This window comes from Perca fluviatilis, chromosome 11 (genome assembly GCF_010015445.1).
Source record: "Perca fluviatilis chromosome 11, GENO_Pfluv_1.0, whole genome shotgun sequence".
NCBI lineage: Eukaryota > Metazoa > Chordata > Actinopteri > Perciformes > Percidae > Perca > Perca fluviatilis.
In genome coordinates, this window is record NC_053122.1 from 20,731,859 (window position 1) to 20,748,239 (window position 16,381).

Consider the following 16,381-nt stretch of genomic DNA (forward strand, 5'->3'; position numbering starts at 1 on the left):
GTTTTAATCTGTGTTTTAATACTATTGATTTTATCAGCAAGGCAATACACAGATCTACAGAGGAAATCAATAAAGAAGTCCTAATTTTCATTACTGTTCCATACTGTACGTTTTTCCTGGTTGGGCTTGAGTTGCAAATGTGCAGAGAGAGAGAGAGAGAGAGAGAGAGAGAGAGAGAGAGAGAGAGAGAGAGAGAGAGAATGACCTCCTCCCTGCCACAGAGGACTGGGTCTTGGTCACCGTAGCCTTGGACAGCCTGAGACAGCCTATGGAAAAGCCTTCTGCTACAGACAGCCATCTCCCCCACAAATCCTGGCAGCATCAACACACGCTGACCTTGTGTTTCAATATGAAGGAGGGGAGAGTCAGAGCGAGTGAATGGCCTGTTTTGGATGGTGTATCTGTGTGTGTGTGTGTGTGTGTGTGTGTGTGTGTGTGTGTGTGCGTGTGTGTGCAGGGAGATTTTGGGACAATATATGTGGGCAAAGGCAATGATGCTGCTGTGGTGTTGTGGGAAATCTGGCTACAAGTCAGTGTTTCCAGCTGTTGTTAGCACACATCCTGTAACTTGCAAACAACAATGCCAAGATACACAACACTGCAGGATGTTTCATTATTTGTAACTTATTTAATTTAATCATCAACCATATGTGACGGGTCTAAAATTGACCAAGGCCGACATTAGACTTTTGCTCATGAAAACAGTTCAAAACAACTCAAAAGGAGCGTGAAAGAAAGGCAAGGGTATTACACATACATTTTGCACATCCGTCCTATCTCAGTCATCTAACTTATATTAGTTATGGCATGTAATGAAAAACAACTGAAAGTGTTTCAGCTGGCATGGATTAAAAGCACAATACAGGTAAAATAATGAAGAGGATGGTCACTGATGTGTGTAACTGCCACGTTAATCAATAGATAGAAACCCAATATTGTGATGAATTATTCAAGCGTCGTATTACTTTGCAAAATAATCTGACACTTGTAGCAAAGGACAAAACAATGAAATTCAACCTAAAAAACAGTAACTTCCCATCTGCACTTTGATCTAGTCTGTGGTACACACTGTACTCTTTAAAAAGAACATGTAAGCATTTTTGGCCACAGGTACTGTTTCACTGGGGTTGGCATCTTTGCACAGGAGGGGGGCGGAGGGGATACAGCAGTACACCCTGTGAGAACACACTGTTCCACCACAGTACTGTGCAATAATGGATTCTCAGCTGGAGGCATTCCAGGTTTCAATGGGAAGAATGAGGATATATTATTACAAAGAGCTCTTCACGGAGACACATGCACACGTTGCTCTTCATCATGATACATTGATATAGTGGAGGCAGCAAAAATCCAAGAGATTGATCAAAAAAGGAGGAACACTGTAGACATGAGATAAACACTTCATGCCACAATCGTACTGTGATGCGATACAAGATGCAAGGACTCAAGTGTCAGGGTTATTAACCTCATTTGTTTATTATGGCTGAAAATGAAAGAATTCACTTCAAGGAACAAAAGACTGAAATTCCTCCTTCACCTTGACATGCCATCACTCCCCTGCAAACACATACACACACAAGCAAACTCGGGCTTAATGGCAACCCTTTGACTTTGCTCCGGACATGCTTTCCGACAAACGACTTGGGGGCACATCCAGATATGTTCCGTTCATTTCTGTCAGGGAGCTATTTCAACTTTGATCTAGGACTGGGAGTATAGAGAAAATGAGCCCAATGGAGGTACACACTATTTAAGCTTTGTATTGAGATAGCTTTACAAATACTTTGTAACAGTGCCATGAAAAGAGTTGTATGAATAGGAATAAGTAATATTAATGTTATAGAAAATGAGGGCTTACCAGTAAATAAACTAGGGAATGGATGAATGGGTTCATTGAGTCATTCACTTAGTCAACCAGGAGATCCAGCGGTGACAGATAAGAACCTGCCATGCATGTCAGAATCAGAGATAACTAACAGGACAACAGGAAGTGCAATCTACTGGGGTCATGTTCCACTCATGCATAAATGTACACACACACACACACACACACACACACACACACACACACACACACACACACACACACACACACACACACACACACACACACACACACACACACACACACACACACACACACACACACACACAAAATTAGCATCCCAAGCCTCTCTTGCAACAAAGAGCAGGATGTTCAGGCCAGTCTTTTTGATTGTACTCCTACATATTGCATGTCCTACCTTCCTGACTCTAAGTCCCAATCATCCATCACTAAAAGCTACATTCTAAGGCTGTGAGAAAGAAAGGCATTTTTTTTTTTAGCTTAGAGGAATGCCATCCTCACAGGTTTCCCTTTCCCCTTCTGAGTATGTCATTAAAGCATTGGTGTGAAGTAGACTCACACCAAGAGCACAAATTCATGGCCAGACATACAGTATATGGCCAAAATGTTTGTTCTGAATTAAGCTGCAGAGGTAATGACTCTTCAGATAGTATGTTCAATTCAAAAACTCTCATGGTAAATTTATATAGCACTTTTCTACCTTAATGGATAAAGTGCTTTACAAGTTTGCCTCTCATTCACCCATTCACACACACTCATGCACCAATGGTGACCGAGATGCAATGTAATGCGCTTGCCTGCCCATCAAGAGCAACTTGAATGTCTCGCTCAAGGATACATCAACATCCAGACAGGAGGTCCCGGGTCGCTCTACCTCCTGAGCCGCCCATATTTGTCCCAGAGGGGCAATTTGATTACCTTGCACGGCAGCTGGATTCTTGCGATATCACAAGATCACATGAGAATCGTGGGACCGCATATCACACGATAGCATATCACACCAATCACCTGCCAGGTATTTTTTGAAAGTGCCTGCTCTTTTCCAAATGAGACTGTCCTTCCCTCCAAAAAACGCTCCCATCAGGTTGTTTGTTCAAGCCTCAATTACAACTCATATAAATGTTTACAGTGGCAGCGGCCTCTAGTGTCCAACTAACAAACGGAACAAACAGAGCTACGTCAAGTTCAGCGTCACGTGCGTAACCGGAAGTGAAGTAACGTCTGATTCTAACCCAAACCACTTAAAACTGCGACCATTTCACAAAGTTAACGATGCGTTTGAAACCGTGGCCTTTACGTCCTCTGGTTTAGATATGAGAATGGAAAACGCTCTGGTGCGTCGTATTACAGGGTAAGAATACAGAATCTACAGTATATGGTTTGGGGGACTTGTTCCAAACAGTTTCCTTTTGACGGCTTTTCTGATGGTTCTGTGTAATCAAACCATCTGGCGCGTCAGATTAGCAACTTGAAGCACGTAGAGTAGTAACTTTACCATAACACAATTCAAATATAAGGGAATGTTTCTCAACCGAGCTATGAACTTGATGAGTGTGAGGTAAACACAAACGTCTGAGCTAATATAACAAGAGCAAGGAGCAATGAGACTCTGGGTAATGTGTAGTAGCTTTTAAAATAAATTCAATTCATTTCCATCTCATGTTTAAAATCTGTTTATTGAAATGCCACAGTGTATTGCTTAACAGCTACACAGCTAGTTTTAAATAATAAAACAAGAAGGAAGTAAATTAAATAATTGAGGGAAATAAAATAATTGTTCCGGTTCCTGCAGGTGAAACTAAGATATAACAGCTTATAGGGGAGGGCTTTGAGGAGGAAGCCCCACCCCCACCAGGGGGATCAATTCACATAAATGGAAGAGGTCACAGACCTTTGACATCTCCTTTCAGCCGGGGGAGGGGCAAAGGCCTTTGTCAGATTGGCTTCAATGATCCAATTGTTGACTGTCATGCACCCTCATACAGTATATACAGTTTGTGTCACATTGTCCTCCACCCTGCGCACACTCCACCCTTACTGTGTGTCCATCCACTAAGCTGTCCAGCTACAAGTGTGAGGGTGAATTAAAAAAAATGTTGCTCTCTATGTCACTTTCTGTATGCATCCAGCTGCCTTGTTTCACTCGTCATCACCCCAACATCTGTTTTAACCTCTTCTCCCATCTCTTCCCCTCCTCAGCCTCCCCATGCTCCTCTACAGACCTTATCTGCGCTTTTCCCTCCCTCCTCTTTTATGCTGCATTTTTGAAGAGAGACTTGATCACTTTAAAAGGCCAAAGCAGGAGAAGATGACCACTTTCTAAGATACTTTGATGCATTTTGCTCCATGGAAACCATATTAGACAAGACCGCAAGAAGCAAAACATTACATAAATCTTATATTCTGATTTTGGTTAAACAGTGGTTCAACACACACAACTACAGCAAACTGTTTAAATGACTGCTTTTGAGTAATATAACTTACATGAAGACCTGACTCCCCTCTACAGACAGAAAAACACAATCCTGGCACTACCATTACAGTCTGAATATTTGTCTCTCTTTTATACACACTATCAGCAAGCACGATGTTCCTGCCATTCTTGACCCTCAATAAAAAAGGACAGGTTAAAAGTTTACTGCCGTCCATGCGGAACACATTTGGCTCTGCAGATCAGCAAGGAGATGTTTTTTATTTTTTTTATTCTGACATTTCTTAAAAACAGCCATTAAACAGTTCAGCCGATATCTGATATACAATGTCCTCGCTGTGGTAATAACCTAATTCTATCTATTCTGTTTAGATTTTGAGCAGCCTGCATAACTTAACGGAATGATTCTGACTTACATTAGACACTGTTACTACTATAGCAATGCAGATATCTTGCTAGGTGGTGAAATGAATACACAAGTAGAGATAAGAGACCTGGGATTACATTTTAAAAAAGGTACTTCTACTTCACTACATTTAATTGGGAAATTATATACTTTTTACTCCACTACATTTATTTGACAGCTAAAGATACTTTGCAGCTTAATGTTTTACACACAAAATATATGACGTATATATAGAATATAATGCATTCTTACAGATTATAGACAACACTATATAAAGCAGTTAGAATTAGCAACATTAAAATACTGCTCAGACACTAATGCAACTGTAATACTATTTCAGTAATATGATATGTAGTAATTTAACAGTCACAGAGGCCAATTTTTACATAATAAATACTTTTACATTTAGCTGATAACACTTATGCACTTTTACTTCATTAGCACAATTTTGAATACAGGCCTTTTACTGGCAATGGAGCATTTTTACACTGTTGTATTGCAACTTTTAAAAGAAGATGTCGTCCATTAATATTAGTATTTTAATTTTTTTTATTATTATAGTATTTGATTATCTACTGTGAGATCATAGAGTGTGTTTTAATGACACCATTATCTCTCCATGACAACATAAGCATGTGGCAAAAAAGCCCTCTGTCTCAGTAGTTTGATGAATGACGGCTATTTTGAAGACCACCTGGTTTGTGGGTCGTGTCACATCGCGCTTAGAAACGTGTGAAACAATAGCACTGATCTCTCTAGTTGGGATTTAGTCGCTTGTACCATCTGTACTCTGAAAAGATCAAGAGAAGCATCTGTCTGCATCGCTGACTAGTCCCAGTGGTGTTTGTGTGATTAAATTTGTATTGTGAATGATATGTGAGGGTGCCTCATTGATCAATATTTAAAATGATATGTTTCTGGAGCTGGCTGAAGCCACGGCAGAAATTGAAACCTCTTTAATACTGACTGGATTGATAATCAATTGTTATGTATGGCTTTTTGTTATGACAGCAAACACAAAGCCGAGTGACTAATCACACACTAGTTTGTCATAACAGAGAGCGATAATTAGCGTGAATGAAAAGTGTTGGGTTTCAAATGAACATGCATCTTCTTTTTCCTCCCAGTAAATAAACACAAATGCTGAGGGCCAACTGAGCAGGGCATAAACAGAATAAGAGTAGATGTGCTCAAAATGAAAGTGAGGGAATAATGAGAGAACATAAATCAATCTGTTATCCAGGTGACAAATTTCCTTACGTACAAATGTGAGATGTGAGAAATGACACTGTGAATGATGCAAAAAATAGAGAGCGAACCAATGACACAAAAAAGATAATAGGTTCACATAACAGCATGCTAAAAATATGAATCATTATTTTAATGAGGGCATCTTTTGAGGGATGATCCATAACTAGATTGCTTAATTTTTTGTAGGTAAGCTATATCTAAATTTGGTTGATTATACTGTAATGGCTAAAAGTGTACTTTTTTCCTGAACAAGGATGAGAACCTGCATGTGTTTTTCTCAACAATGACATACTGAAAGGTTAAAGCCATTTTCGATATGAGTTTACAAAAAAAAAAATCTCCTGTGAAAAGGGAAATAATGAGGGTCAGACAGATTTTAGGAACAAATTACTGTTTTCAAAACTATATCCAGCTGACTGCCATATTACATGTTTGAGAAATAAAAGGTTAAGATGCCACAATCACAAAGAAAACGCCCACCGCCAGACCTCAAAGACTCACGGCCTTCACAAAGCAACATGGAAGATGTCTCCTTCAAGGCTAAAGAGAGAAACCTTTTCGAGTGCAGGAGTGGTGTCACGGGGACCTTACTTATCTCCTCCCAGATTAACTCCCAATTGTTCCCCGGGAACAAAGACATACAGGGAGGAAACCAGCCCCCCAAGGGCCAGATGGTCAGCGCGTTCAGAGCCCCCTGACCCCTCCAGCCCTTGCCCTCTCTGACAGGGCTGTGTGTGCTCTAGGCGAGACAGGCCACCCGGCGAATTTTCAATCCACACTCCTCGTACAGAGTGTGCACTCACGTGACACTGTACCTGTCTGACGTAAATTAGGTTTCTTTTTAGTCTATTTTCACAGGCTGTTTAGTTGCAGAAGACAACCATTAATGTCAAAAATGACAAATCTGCAGTTAATGGCAACAATCAGGCTTTTATATATTTCTAATCATGGATATAAATATTTTAAAGCTCAAAAATGTGAATTCCTGCTCCCAGCCTAGAAATTGTTTGAAAAATAAAATGCAACTTTAAACATGAAAAGAGGCTGCTCAGTATTTGACATTACAGTTGCAGTGTCATCAGTAAGCTCCCTGCATGTGGTAAAATGAACTACTCTGCTGTAGTTTGTATGATATTGTAATGTGCATTGTAATAATCATTAGCTCTCATTACATTTTGAAAGTAAAGAATTGGGGGACTGAAGTCAGGAGGAATGCAACCTTTGGGACATAAAACACAAGGAATGGCAGATTAGATGTAGTCAAGACGGACTGGTCTGCCTGTAATTAAAATGACAACCCACCAAAAACATCTCCTGATCCTGGTTATCTGATGGGAATTTATCTAAGCTGCTGAAGCCTGTTTCAACACTGAGCCTTAGGCAACTGTAACAGTATTCAACAGACCAACATGTAAATTAGTGGCCTGGTTCCAGATACAGCCAACTTGACATGACTTTGTTAACAACTATTAATCAGCAGCAGTGACATTTAAAAAAAAAAAAAAAGGACTAATTATATGATACAATCGAATTTTAGAAGCACAGACATAACATAAATGATTTGACTGCTGATCTAAAATAAGCTTATTTTCTGTTACAAAAGTTAATGTTCCACACTGTCGTTCACATTACACTGCAAGACATAATTACTAAACGTCAATCGGCGATGTAGGTCGGTTACACACATTTGGGCCTTGACAGTCACTACTACATTAGCCAATGCGTGTTAAATGTGTGCGGATATAATGCAGCAAATAATGAGAAAAAATGGTTTAGAAAATACATATTAATGCAGTATTTCCGAGCATGCAAACTTACTGAAATACTCTGCTTATGATTTAAGTATACATAAGTGCTTCTCGTTAAATATTTAAATTTCATAATACACCCTACAGTTTCTTCATTCACTGCTGAAACTAACTTTAAGCCGTTAAAGCTGTTTCAGCCCCAGTGACACGACCCCATGTTTCAGGGCGACCATCCCCCGGAGAGCGTTACCAGCCTGATCCTGTTTGTGATCACTAACATGCTTTCTTGTGACATGTGATGTTTTGTTTTAGGCAAGTGTGAGGATACAAAAAAAGCAGCACCATGCACGCCTACCTTTATCCGCACGGAAAACGCGTTACACGGCCATGTCCACGTAGAATCGGCTCTGTGGGTTTAAAACTGCGTTCCTGGCTTGAACGCTAGAACACCTCCACCAGTCCAGTGCTGCTGCTCTGGTCGCTCTGCCCTGCCACAGCTGATCTGCGGGAGCCGCCAAGTGACGTCACGAAATCAAATTACCGTACGTAGCGTGCCGTTTGGTTCAGTTCAGCTTGTTGCTCCGAGGAACCAAAGGAACACAAAATGAATGGTTTACGTCACAAACGTAGGCTAACCCGTTAAGATAACTAGCAAATCAACCAGTTAAATGAGTAGGCTAGGCTAAATTAAGTTTAAATGTGCAGGAAGGAGGAGGTCGCAGAGACAGGCGTTATAGTTATTAATGTTACAATATTGGGCTACATTATAACCTAGGACTATATGAAATATTCCACTAAACGTTATTCTACTGCGATTGTAAAGCAACAGAAACAGTCCACCTCACGAAGTCATGGACAGACAGTAAAAATTACTGAATTAGGAAAGAAATTAAATAAATAAATAGGCCTAGACAAAATAAATAAATCAAACATGCAAACAAAGTTAAAAAAAGAAGTTTGAATCTTTAATTCACTGATACATATAGGGTATAGGATACCTGCATACATAGGCTAAATACATAGCCTACATTATATACATACAGTACATAGGCTACTGTACATACATAGGCCTACATTTATGGTCTCTCAGGTTAAAACATCTCCCTCTGCTGACAGAAATAAAGAACTGATACATTGAGTAAAGGCTTCTCAAGTTCCTGGACACAAGTGAGTTGAGTTCTTCTCACCATAAAAGTTGTACAATACCCCCCTCTGTTGACTGACATGCAGAATAAACACAGAAGAAGATCAATGCTGAAAAGAAGGAAAGGAGAAAGAAATAACTAAAATCTCTTTTTAAAGTATGCCTGACATTTGATTCGATCCTTGGTGTTAACATGTGAAAGTCCTAAAGGTAACAGTTATGTAGCAAGCACTTCTAAAGAACAACAAGTGCAGCCTTTGCAACAGATAGGCCTATATATATATATATATATATATATATATATATATATATAGAGTCTGTCTGAGACCAAGAGCATCAGTAACCCATGTGGATAATTTCAGTCACAGAATTTAATAGAACATTTGAACTTCTGGAAAGCTTAAAACTATTTATTACCGTATATTATGTTTTTCTTCTCCCTCTGATGTTGTTTTTTTACATTTACATTGTAACATTTAGGAACCGCAACACGTTGCCATCATGGATGTACTAATTGCCATAAGTCTGTGAACTCTTTGAATGCGCCTCGACAGGGCGCATGCGCATTACTTGACATTTTGAAGTTGCTTCTCCGGGGTGTTTGAACAGGAAGGCGGACATGTTGGTCAGGCTGTGGGAGAAAATCGGGCATCGTCTGCTGTTTTTTTCCGAGAACTAACACACTTTTAAATCCGATTTATATGCCTTCGATCTGAGAGATAAAGCAGTGTGGACGGGAAATAGTCGACAATCAATGACAACGCACGGGATGCAGCGGAAGGACCGCCGTTAAACGTTGTAACGACTCCGTGTTTAAACTGATCAAAATTTGGAAGAAGCAGAAGTTTTTTTTTCCCACCACTTCTACTTTTGAGCTGTCAGAATCTATTGTCGTTTTCTGCAAGGGCCTGGCACAGTATGGCAACGGACATGGACTAACGTTTCCACGAACTGTGCTTTTCAAATTGACATTACATTTAACTTTTAATTGCCATTTGTTCGGATGCACCAACATTTTAAGCTCTTATCCTCAGTGGCATCCTGCGGAGGCTGACTAATCTGTCGCCGCATTTATCTTTTGCCACTGAAGTTGTTTGCCACTCATACTGGGAAAACATCTTTCGACTCTGAAAATGTGGCTTTTGTACATTCAACGCAATCTTAAACGTTTCATCGTATGTGAAAGCTCGAGGAGAACGATGTATTTTCTTTGAAGTGCTGCGGCGTAAAGTTCACACGAAGAAAGGAACATTTGGCTAGCTAGCTACCGCTGGCTGCTAAAGCTAGCTAGCCAGCCTCCTGCCTCGCCAGTGAGCTGTTTTTGTTCACAACCCAACATCGGGGCTGAGTTTAACAGAAAAAATGTCTGCTGGGGAAAGTGTGGCGGCTCGATTTGACAAAATCGATGCCATGTTGAAGGACCCAAAGTCAGAAATAAACACGGATTGTCTCCTGGTAAGTTTGTAGCGTGCTAGCTGTCTCGGCAGCTAGCGAGTCAACCATTCGGGGTCAGTCTAACGTTAACGTTACTCCTTGGAGCAGAAATTCTTTCCGAGACCAACAAGTCGTCTCAATTGTCACTGAAGGAATGTGCTTATATTGACGCAAACGGGCCAGTTTGCCTCACACACTTCAAACATGTTCAAACACCTGTTTGTGATCGTATTTATTCATTTTGTTGTCTTTACGGAAAGACAACAATCAGCAGTTTGAATCTCTGGTATCCTACATTCACAAACTCGCAGCCAAAAACAGTGTGGTGTTTAATGGTGATGTACTGTCAGTACTTGATAAAATGGCTTCAATAACTTATTAAAAAGCAGTGGTAACTGAACGAGACTGACATATGAGAACGTTTCTGTTCTCCACGATGCAGACACTTTGTCAGATTATGTTTTTGGTAAGGCCAGTTAAAACAAATCGTGTTAATGGGTCTGATCAACTGTATTGGTTTCCTTGCTACCCATTACAAACTGATCATGCTTTGTGATGTGACTAGTGTTCCTAGTTCTTAGATCACAAGGAAGTGGGTGGTTAGGTGTGCGATTTTGTCTAGATTTACTTATCTAAGCTTCATTTGAAGTGATAGGCTGCATGCAAGCCTGTTGTAACCTGCAGGCCCCCAGCTGCATCAGTACACCTGCTTGCTGGCTATTGCTTCCTGTCTATGGGCGACAACTTATGATGCGACTCCTTTTCTGAAGAAGGCGGCTTGCTGCCACGTGCTTAACCCTAAATCAACACCTTTTATAGGTTTGTATTACATGCGGCAATCCCAGGAACTGACTCACCATAGGGTGGATGCCAAGGGGATGTTGTTGTGTCAAGTGTTTGTTGATATCAGGATCCTTTTAGCTTGGGTGACAGTCGCACTTAGCGTTTTTCACGGATTTGATTCTGAATGACTCACGGGAGCAGTTGTGCTGTTTTGTTTAATTGTGATTAAACCAAAATTCATGTGGGTAAATTGCCTGAATTTTCAGGGATTGGCCTTGGCACCAACCTTTTCTATTTGCAGGTATGACTGAGTTTTCACCTAGGGTTCACTGCTCGAATTAAGAATGATTGGTAGCTCTGAGTCTGCATGTACAGTAGTTTCATTGTAATTCATTCAGGTAGTAGTTCCATTGTAACTCATTCAGGTGTTGTTCACATTCGATCATTACTCTTTGATTAATGACTCCTGTATCTTGATTGTATGAAATGGGATGTATCAGCATACAGACTGACTTGCCAAGCAAAGGAACATCAGGCAGTCTGTTTTGGGAACGAGGCTTGTCCTAATACCCCACCCACTTGAAGTGTTTGTATATAGGGTGCTGTAGATATAGCTTTCTTTTGAAAAGAAAACTTGCTTAGTCTCTGTGACCTCCCATCCTGTTGCAGAAAGAGGCAATTAAACTCACCTAAAAGTGCACACGCTCTGCATTTTTAATGGCAAAAAGCTGTGGGGACTGTTCCTGCTGGCAGCCATACACACAAGGGTGTTGTTCCTCTTTTTTCCCCTTTCTGCAATCTTGCCTGATCAATGAATGGAGGCCTTTTTTGCTGAGGCTCTCACTGCCACCATGCAACTCCACCCACAGCTTAATAAAATTCCATGCTAATCAAATAACCTCTTGTCTTTGACTGGCCTGGAGTTCCCTGTGTGTCCCAAAGCCATTCTGCACGTCTGGAGAGAGTTGAGACCAGGCAGGCAGCTCTGAGGTAGCTGGGTGTGGGCTCGTTCTTTCTACCCATAAACCAAAATTATGTGGACTGAAGACTCATGTTTCTGAAGGCTGTGAATCAGGACATTTAACTCATAAAGCAGCCAACATGCTTGGCTATGAGTAATAGGTTCCGTCAGAATGCACAATGCAAGCCTTTTACTGGCCATATTTCTGTACCTGAGTCTTTGAGCTGGCATTACTTTGCATCTGAAGTGTAGCACTGTTGGACTTTTACATTTTTCCCATAGAAGCCTGGTCTGTGTTGTGTGATGGTGACATTTGTCCTGCACCCTACAACTCAGCTCTGGGCTGGCCTGTTGAGCACAGTATTCCAACTCTGTCGCCCTTATCTTCACCCCCTAAATAAATCCTGCTTGGAGAGAAGAGCGCCTTATCTGGATGGGCTGCCCCCTCCCTAATCATTGTACTCTAGGCAGGACTCTAGAGCCAATCTGAACAGACAGAATTCCTGACATTATGATGTGACAGCTCACTGACATGAAGGGGTCTGTCTGGGCATTGTCCATATGTGTTTTTCAGTTGGCATCAATCATTTTATCAAATAATATGGATTGAACACATTCACCTTAGTTGGATTCTCTAAAAGTTTGCATAGAGGAAATGGTGTGCCACATATCAAATATTGAATTGAAAGTTGCTAGTTGCCTTTTCACTTTCAGTGGTAGAGTCTGTACTTATTTGGTAAATTAGAATGGGTGAGTTGATATGTTGGAACTTGTCTTGCAAGGGCCTTTCTCTCTCTATATATAAATGTGTGTGTGTATAGATAGATAGATAGATAGATAGATAGATAGATAGATAGATAGTGTGTGTATATGGCCTTTGTCTTTGATCTTACTTCAACACTTGGGGTGCATTGGCTTCTGCGTTTTGATCCCTTTTTTCATTTGCTATTTGGACTCTAAATCTGTAATAAGAGTAATTACAGGAAACTGCAAGGCTAGTAAACCAGAGTTGAAGACAGTGATTGACTGTGTGAATGCTGCATCTACATGTTAGGGTGGATGCTAGTCTCACATTGACAGACCTATTTCCACAGCGCTGTGGAGTAAGGTCTGGCTACACCACAGATGCATTCTGGGGTAGGAGGAGAATAGGCTCTGGGTTGTTTACATTTCTTTAAACCAATCACAGTCGTCTTGGGGGGCGCTAAGTTAAGTTCTGGACACAGCAACGGTGGCTTTGCAAAAAAGTCTGTGGAAGGAACTTGTTTTGGTGGGACATATGCACCCCACAAAAGAAAACGACTCATAAAATATGAAGAATATGATGAAGTTAACTGTTCACACAATACAGTAACATGAGCTATTTAAATTGGCTGGATACATGGTTAAACGTAATTTGCTCTTACCAGTATATTGTCGTCTGTACTTCGTCCACAGCAATTCCGCCAATTGGTCCCAAAACGTCCCAGTTATATAGTATGCCATAAACACATTCTTTGTAAATCTTTTATAATCTTTCACCAAAAGAACCAAGCAGGCCTGCCTTGTTGCACGATCCAAATTTTCTTCAAAACTTGCCATTTTCCATGTAGCTTCCTAGCTCCAAGTTTGTTGTTTCCTGTAGCAAATGGATTTTGAGATTGGCAACACACAGAGAGCAAAGCCTGACATTGCACCAGGCTTTATCCTGGAAATGTACATCCGTTGATCCAGACTAGGGCAAATGCTGTTCATTTAAGCAATTTAGAATATTAGTCGAATAAGCTGAAATTGCTAAATCAACAACACAAAGTGTTACAGTTCATGTCGTATGCTGCTGTGATCCAAAAAGGCAAAATGAGCTTTGTGCTCATGTGCTTTTCAATTTGAATCTATTGAAGTGTACCTATGAGCCAATTTACAGATGAAGAAATGCTACATTAAATGAATGATATAATTTAATGTGCTAAAAATCATATTTGCAGGTTAAAACCTGCCAATATTTGCCACTCAAATTATATTTTCTCCCAATATTAATGTTGACTAATTGAAGGAGGTGTTATTACTAGTAACACCATTATAACTAGCCTATATGTTTGTCAAAGAAGCTATGGAGTAAAAATTGCTAGTGTGAAACCTTTTACTTCTTTATGTTCATTTTTTGTTCTTTCACCTCAGTTTACTGTCCCGTTTCCACAGTCAGAATGTGGCATGGTTTCCAATTTAAACAAAACTCAGCCCAAATCTCACATGATAAGCATTCAAAGGAAACTATCCTACAGCAAACTCTGGGTCTACAGATGGTGGCTGTAGCCATGAAGGACTTTTGTACAGGCATAGTGACAGTTTTCAGTCACAACTGCCTCAGAGAGCCATGAGAATGATTTGTAGAACCATTTTACTGACATGCCTCCTAATTGCCCTGCATAGTCAATCTGCTATGGCCTAACTTGAGTAACAGGCAGTAAGAGTACAGTCAATCCTTGTCTTGCCTATGTAGAGTGCCTGCCCTTGTTCTCCCGACCTTTGCCTTTTTAATTGACAAATCTTACCTGCAAGGTGTTGTCAGCACTGATAGTGCAGCTATGGTCTGTATTTGGTTCTAGACTTAGAGACAGATCTGCACAGTTTGGCAGAAGAAGAAGATTTTCATTAATGCACTTCATTACATTTTTACAAGGTGAACACAGTACTTTTTTACTTGACATACAGTATAACCCACAGATTTAGTCAAATCAAATTGAACCTATTTTCTGTAACTTATTAATTTGCAGCAATTCATGAGATCCTCCATTATTATTTAAAGGACCATGTGGTGGTTTTCTGTTTTTGAGCTTGTTAAGTTGCGCACAATTTGCTTATACTTTTTATAAGATTTTAGATTGATATACCGTCCAGGCACCCATTGTTTTCAGGTTTTGCCAGTGTAGTTCAGTCACCGCCTCAACAAAGCGTGTGCAGCATGATGACCTTTTAATGCGAAGTTAAGGTTTTAGCATATATAGCATTATATATAGACCAATTTATGAATATTGAGGCAGATATGTAATAATATTGTTATATTGATGCCCAATCTTGTTATTGTCCGATGGTAATGCAGCTGCCAGGAGACACTGATTTGGACACTCATACTGTAGTCGTGGACGTCGCAGCATCCTTGAATGCACCACCATTATTTTTGCAAAATGGTCCCTGCTACGTTGTACCCTGCAAAGCTAATGCACAATAACTCTGATAAAAAGTGACAAAATTTTAATTATTGTGGATTACTGATTTCAGCCATGCTATAATTTTCATAGCTAAAATTTATAAAACTACTAGTTTGGTCAATTTCATGATAAATTAATAGTCTTCTTGAGTTGAAAAACATGTATTTGTGGTAACAGTTATTGTCACCATTTGATCCATCCCTATTGTCAGAAAGGTTCAGTGCTGTCAGTTGTAAACTGCTCTCCTCAGCTATTCAGCTACGGGAACAACAATTGGCTGAGCTATTTGTAGCTCTGCATTCCCTCAACTGACTGATGATGTGCAGGAATGCATACGAAAATGATCCAGTCTTTTAATAATGGAACACTATCTCCTTTGATTTACCCATTAAACTTTACAGCCTCCTGATTTTCTTTCATCTTATTTCTTAAGGGCTACAACCCCAGTTAGTTACAAAGGACTCTGCGACCCCTGTCCAGTGAAGGTGGTCGAAATAGACTGAGTTAATGTTTAAGAAGATGGTTATTTGTTGGGGCGATGTCAGAAATCCTGGGCAGAGCAGGCGGGACAGTAGAGTTTTGCTTGAGAATCCAGAGCTCAGTCAGTGGAAACACGTGAGCGTTCTCCACTGTTGGAATAACTCAATTATATTTTGACATGAAAGCATTTCTGACAGTGATTCTCGCTCACTGGGACCTCATAAGGAAATGGAATGCCCCTGTTTTGCCACCCCTGGGTTCACTGTCAGTGCCATTTATCCCGTAGAGTTGTTAGATATGCAGTCTTTCTAGGTAAGTGGGATTTTCTGTCAGTAGATATTACAGTACAGCAAGCGTGTGCAAAAGGAGTTTGGACCAAAAGCTTTACAAAAAAAATGAAATTAATCTCTTAGTGATACCAAATTGATAAATCCCAAATCAGATAGATATGTATATTTCCATTTCCATCTGACGGCCTGTAGCTGAAAGTTATTAGTGGGGAAGCAATGTGATGTTGCATGCCACGAATGGCTTCATTGGTTTGTACGATCATCATTTGTGTTTACATGGGCACGGCCTGCAATGGACCTGCCTTTATTTGCATGGCTGTCTGCACAATTACTCACATGTGGAAAGCATATTGTCTTAAAGAGGTGGCAGAAAAGGAAGTGACAAGTAGGGCTCGACTTAGGCCAGTCCACATGCCTTG

At 40.3% G+C, this 16,381-nt stretch overlaps 2 protein-coding genes across 7 annotated transcripts in view; one reads left to right on the forward strand and one right to left on the reverse strand.

Moving 5' to 3' along the window:
- greb1l (GREB1 like retinoic acid receptor coactivator) overlaps positions 1–8,171 on the reverse strand; it is a 46,663-nt gene extending 38,492 nt beyond the window's left edge. For all 5 annotated transcript variants that reach the window (XM_039816202.1, XM_039816201.1, XM_039816200.1 and 2 more), the window contains exon 1: positions 8,038–8,171. The gene's annotated coding sequence lies outside the window, so the exon portion shown is untranslated. The remainder of the gene's footprint in view (positions 1–8,037) is intronic.
- A 1,231-nt stretch (positions 8,172–9,402) lies between these two features.
- Positions 9,403–16,381, forward strand: part of rock1 (Rho-associated, coiled-coil containing protein kinase 1) — a 38,485-nt gene continuing 31,506 nt past the window's right edge. For both annotated transcript variants that reach the window (XM_039814883.1, XM_039814884.1), the window contains exon 1: positions 9,403–10,281. In XM_039814883.1, the coding sequence (XP_039670817.1) occupies positions 10,189–10,281 (93 nt within the window). In that variant the 5' untranslated portion in view covers positions 9,403–10,188. The remainder of the gene's footprint in view (positions 10,282–16,381) is intronic.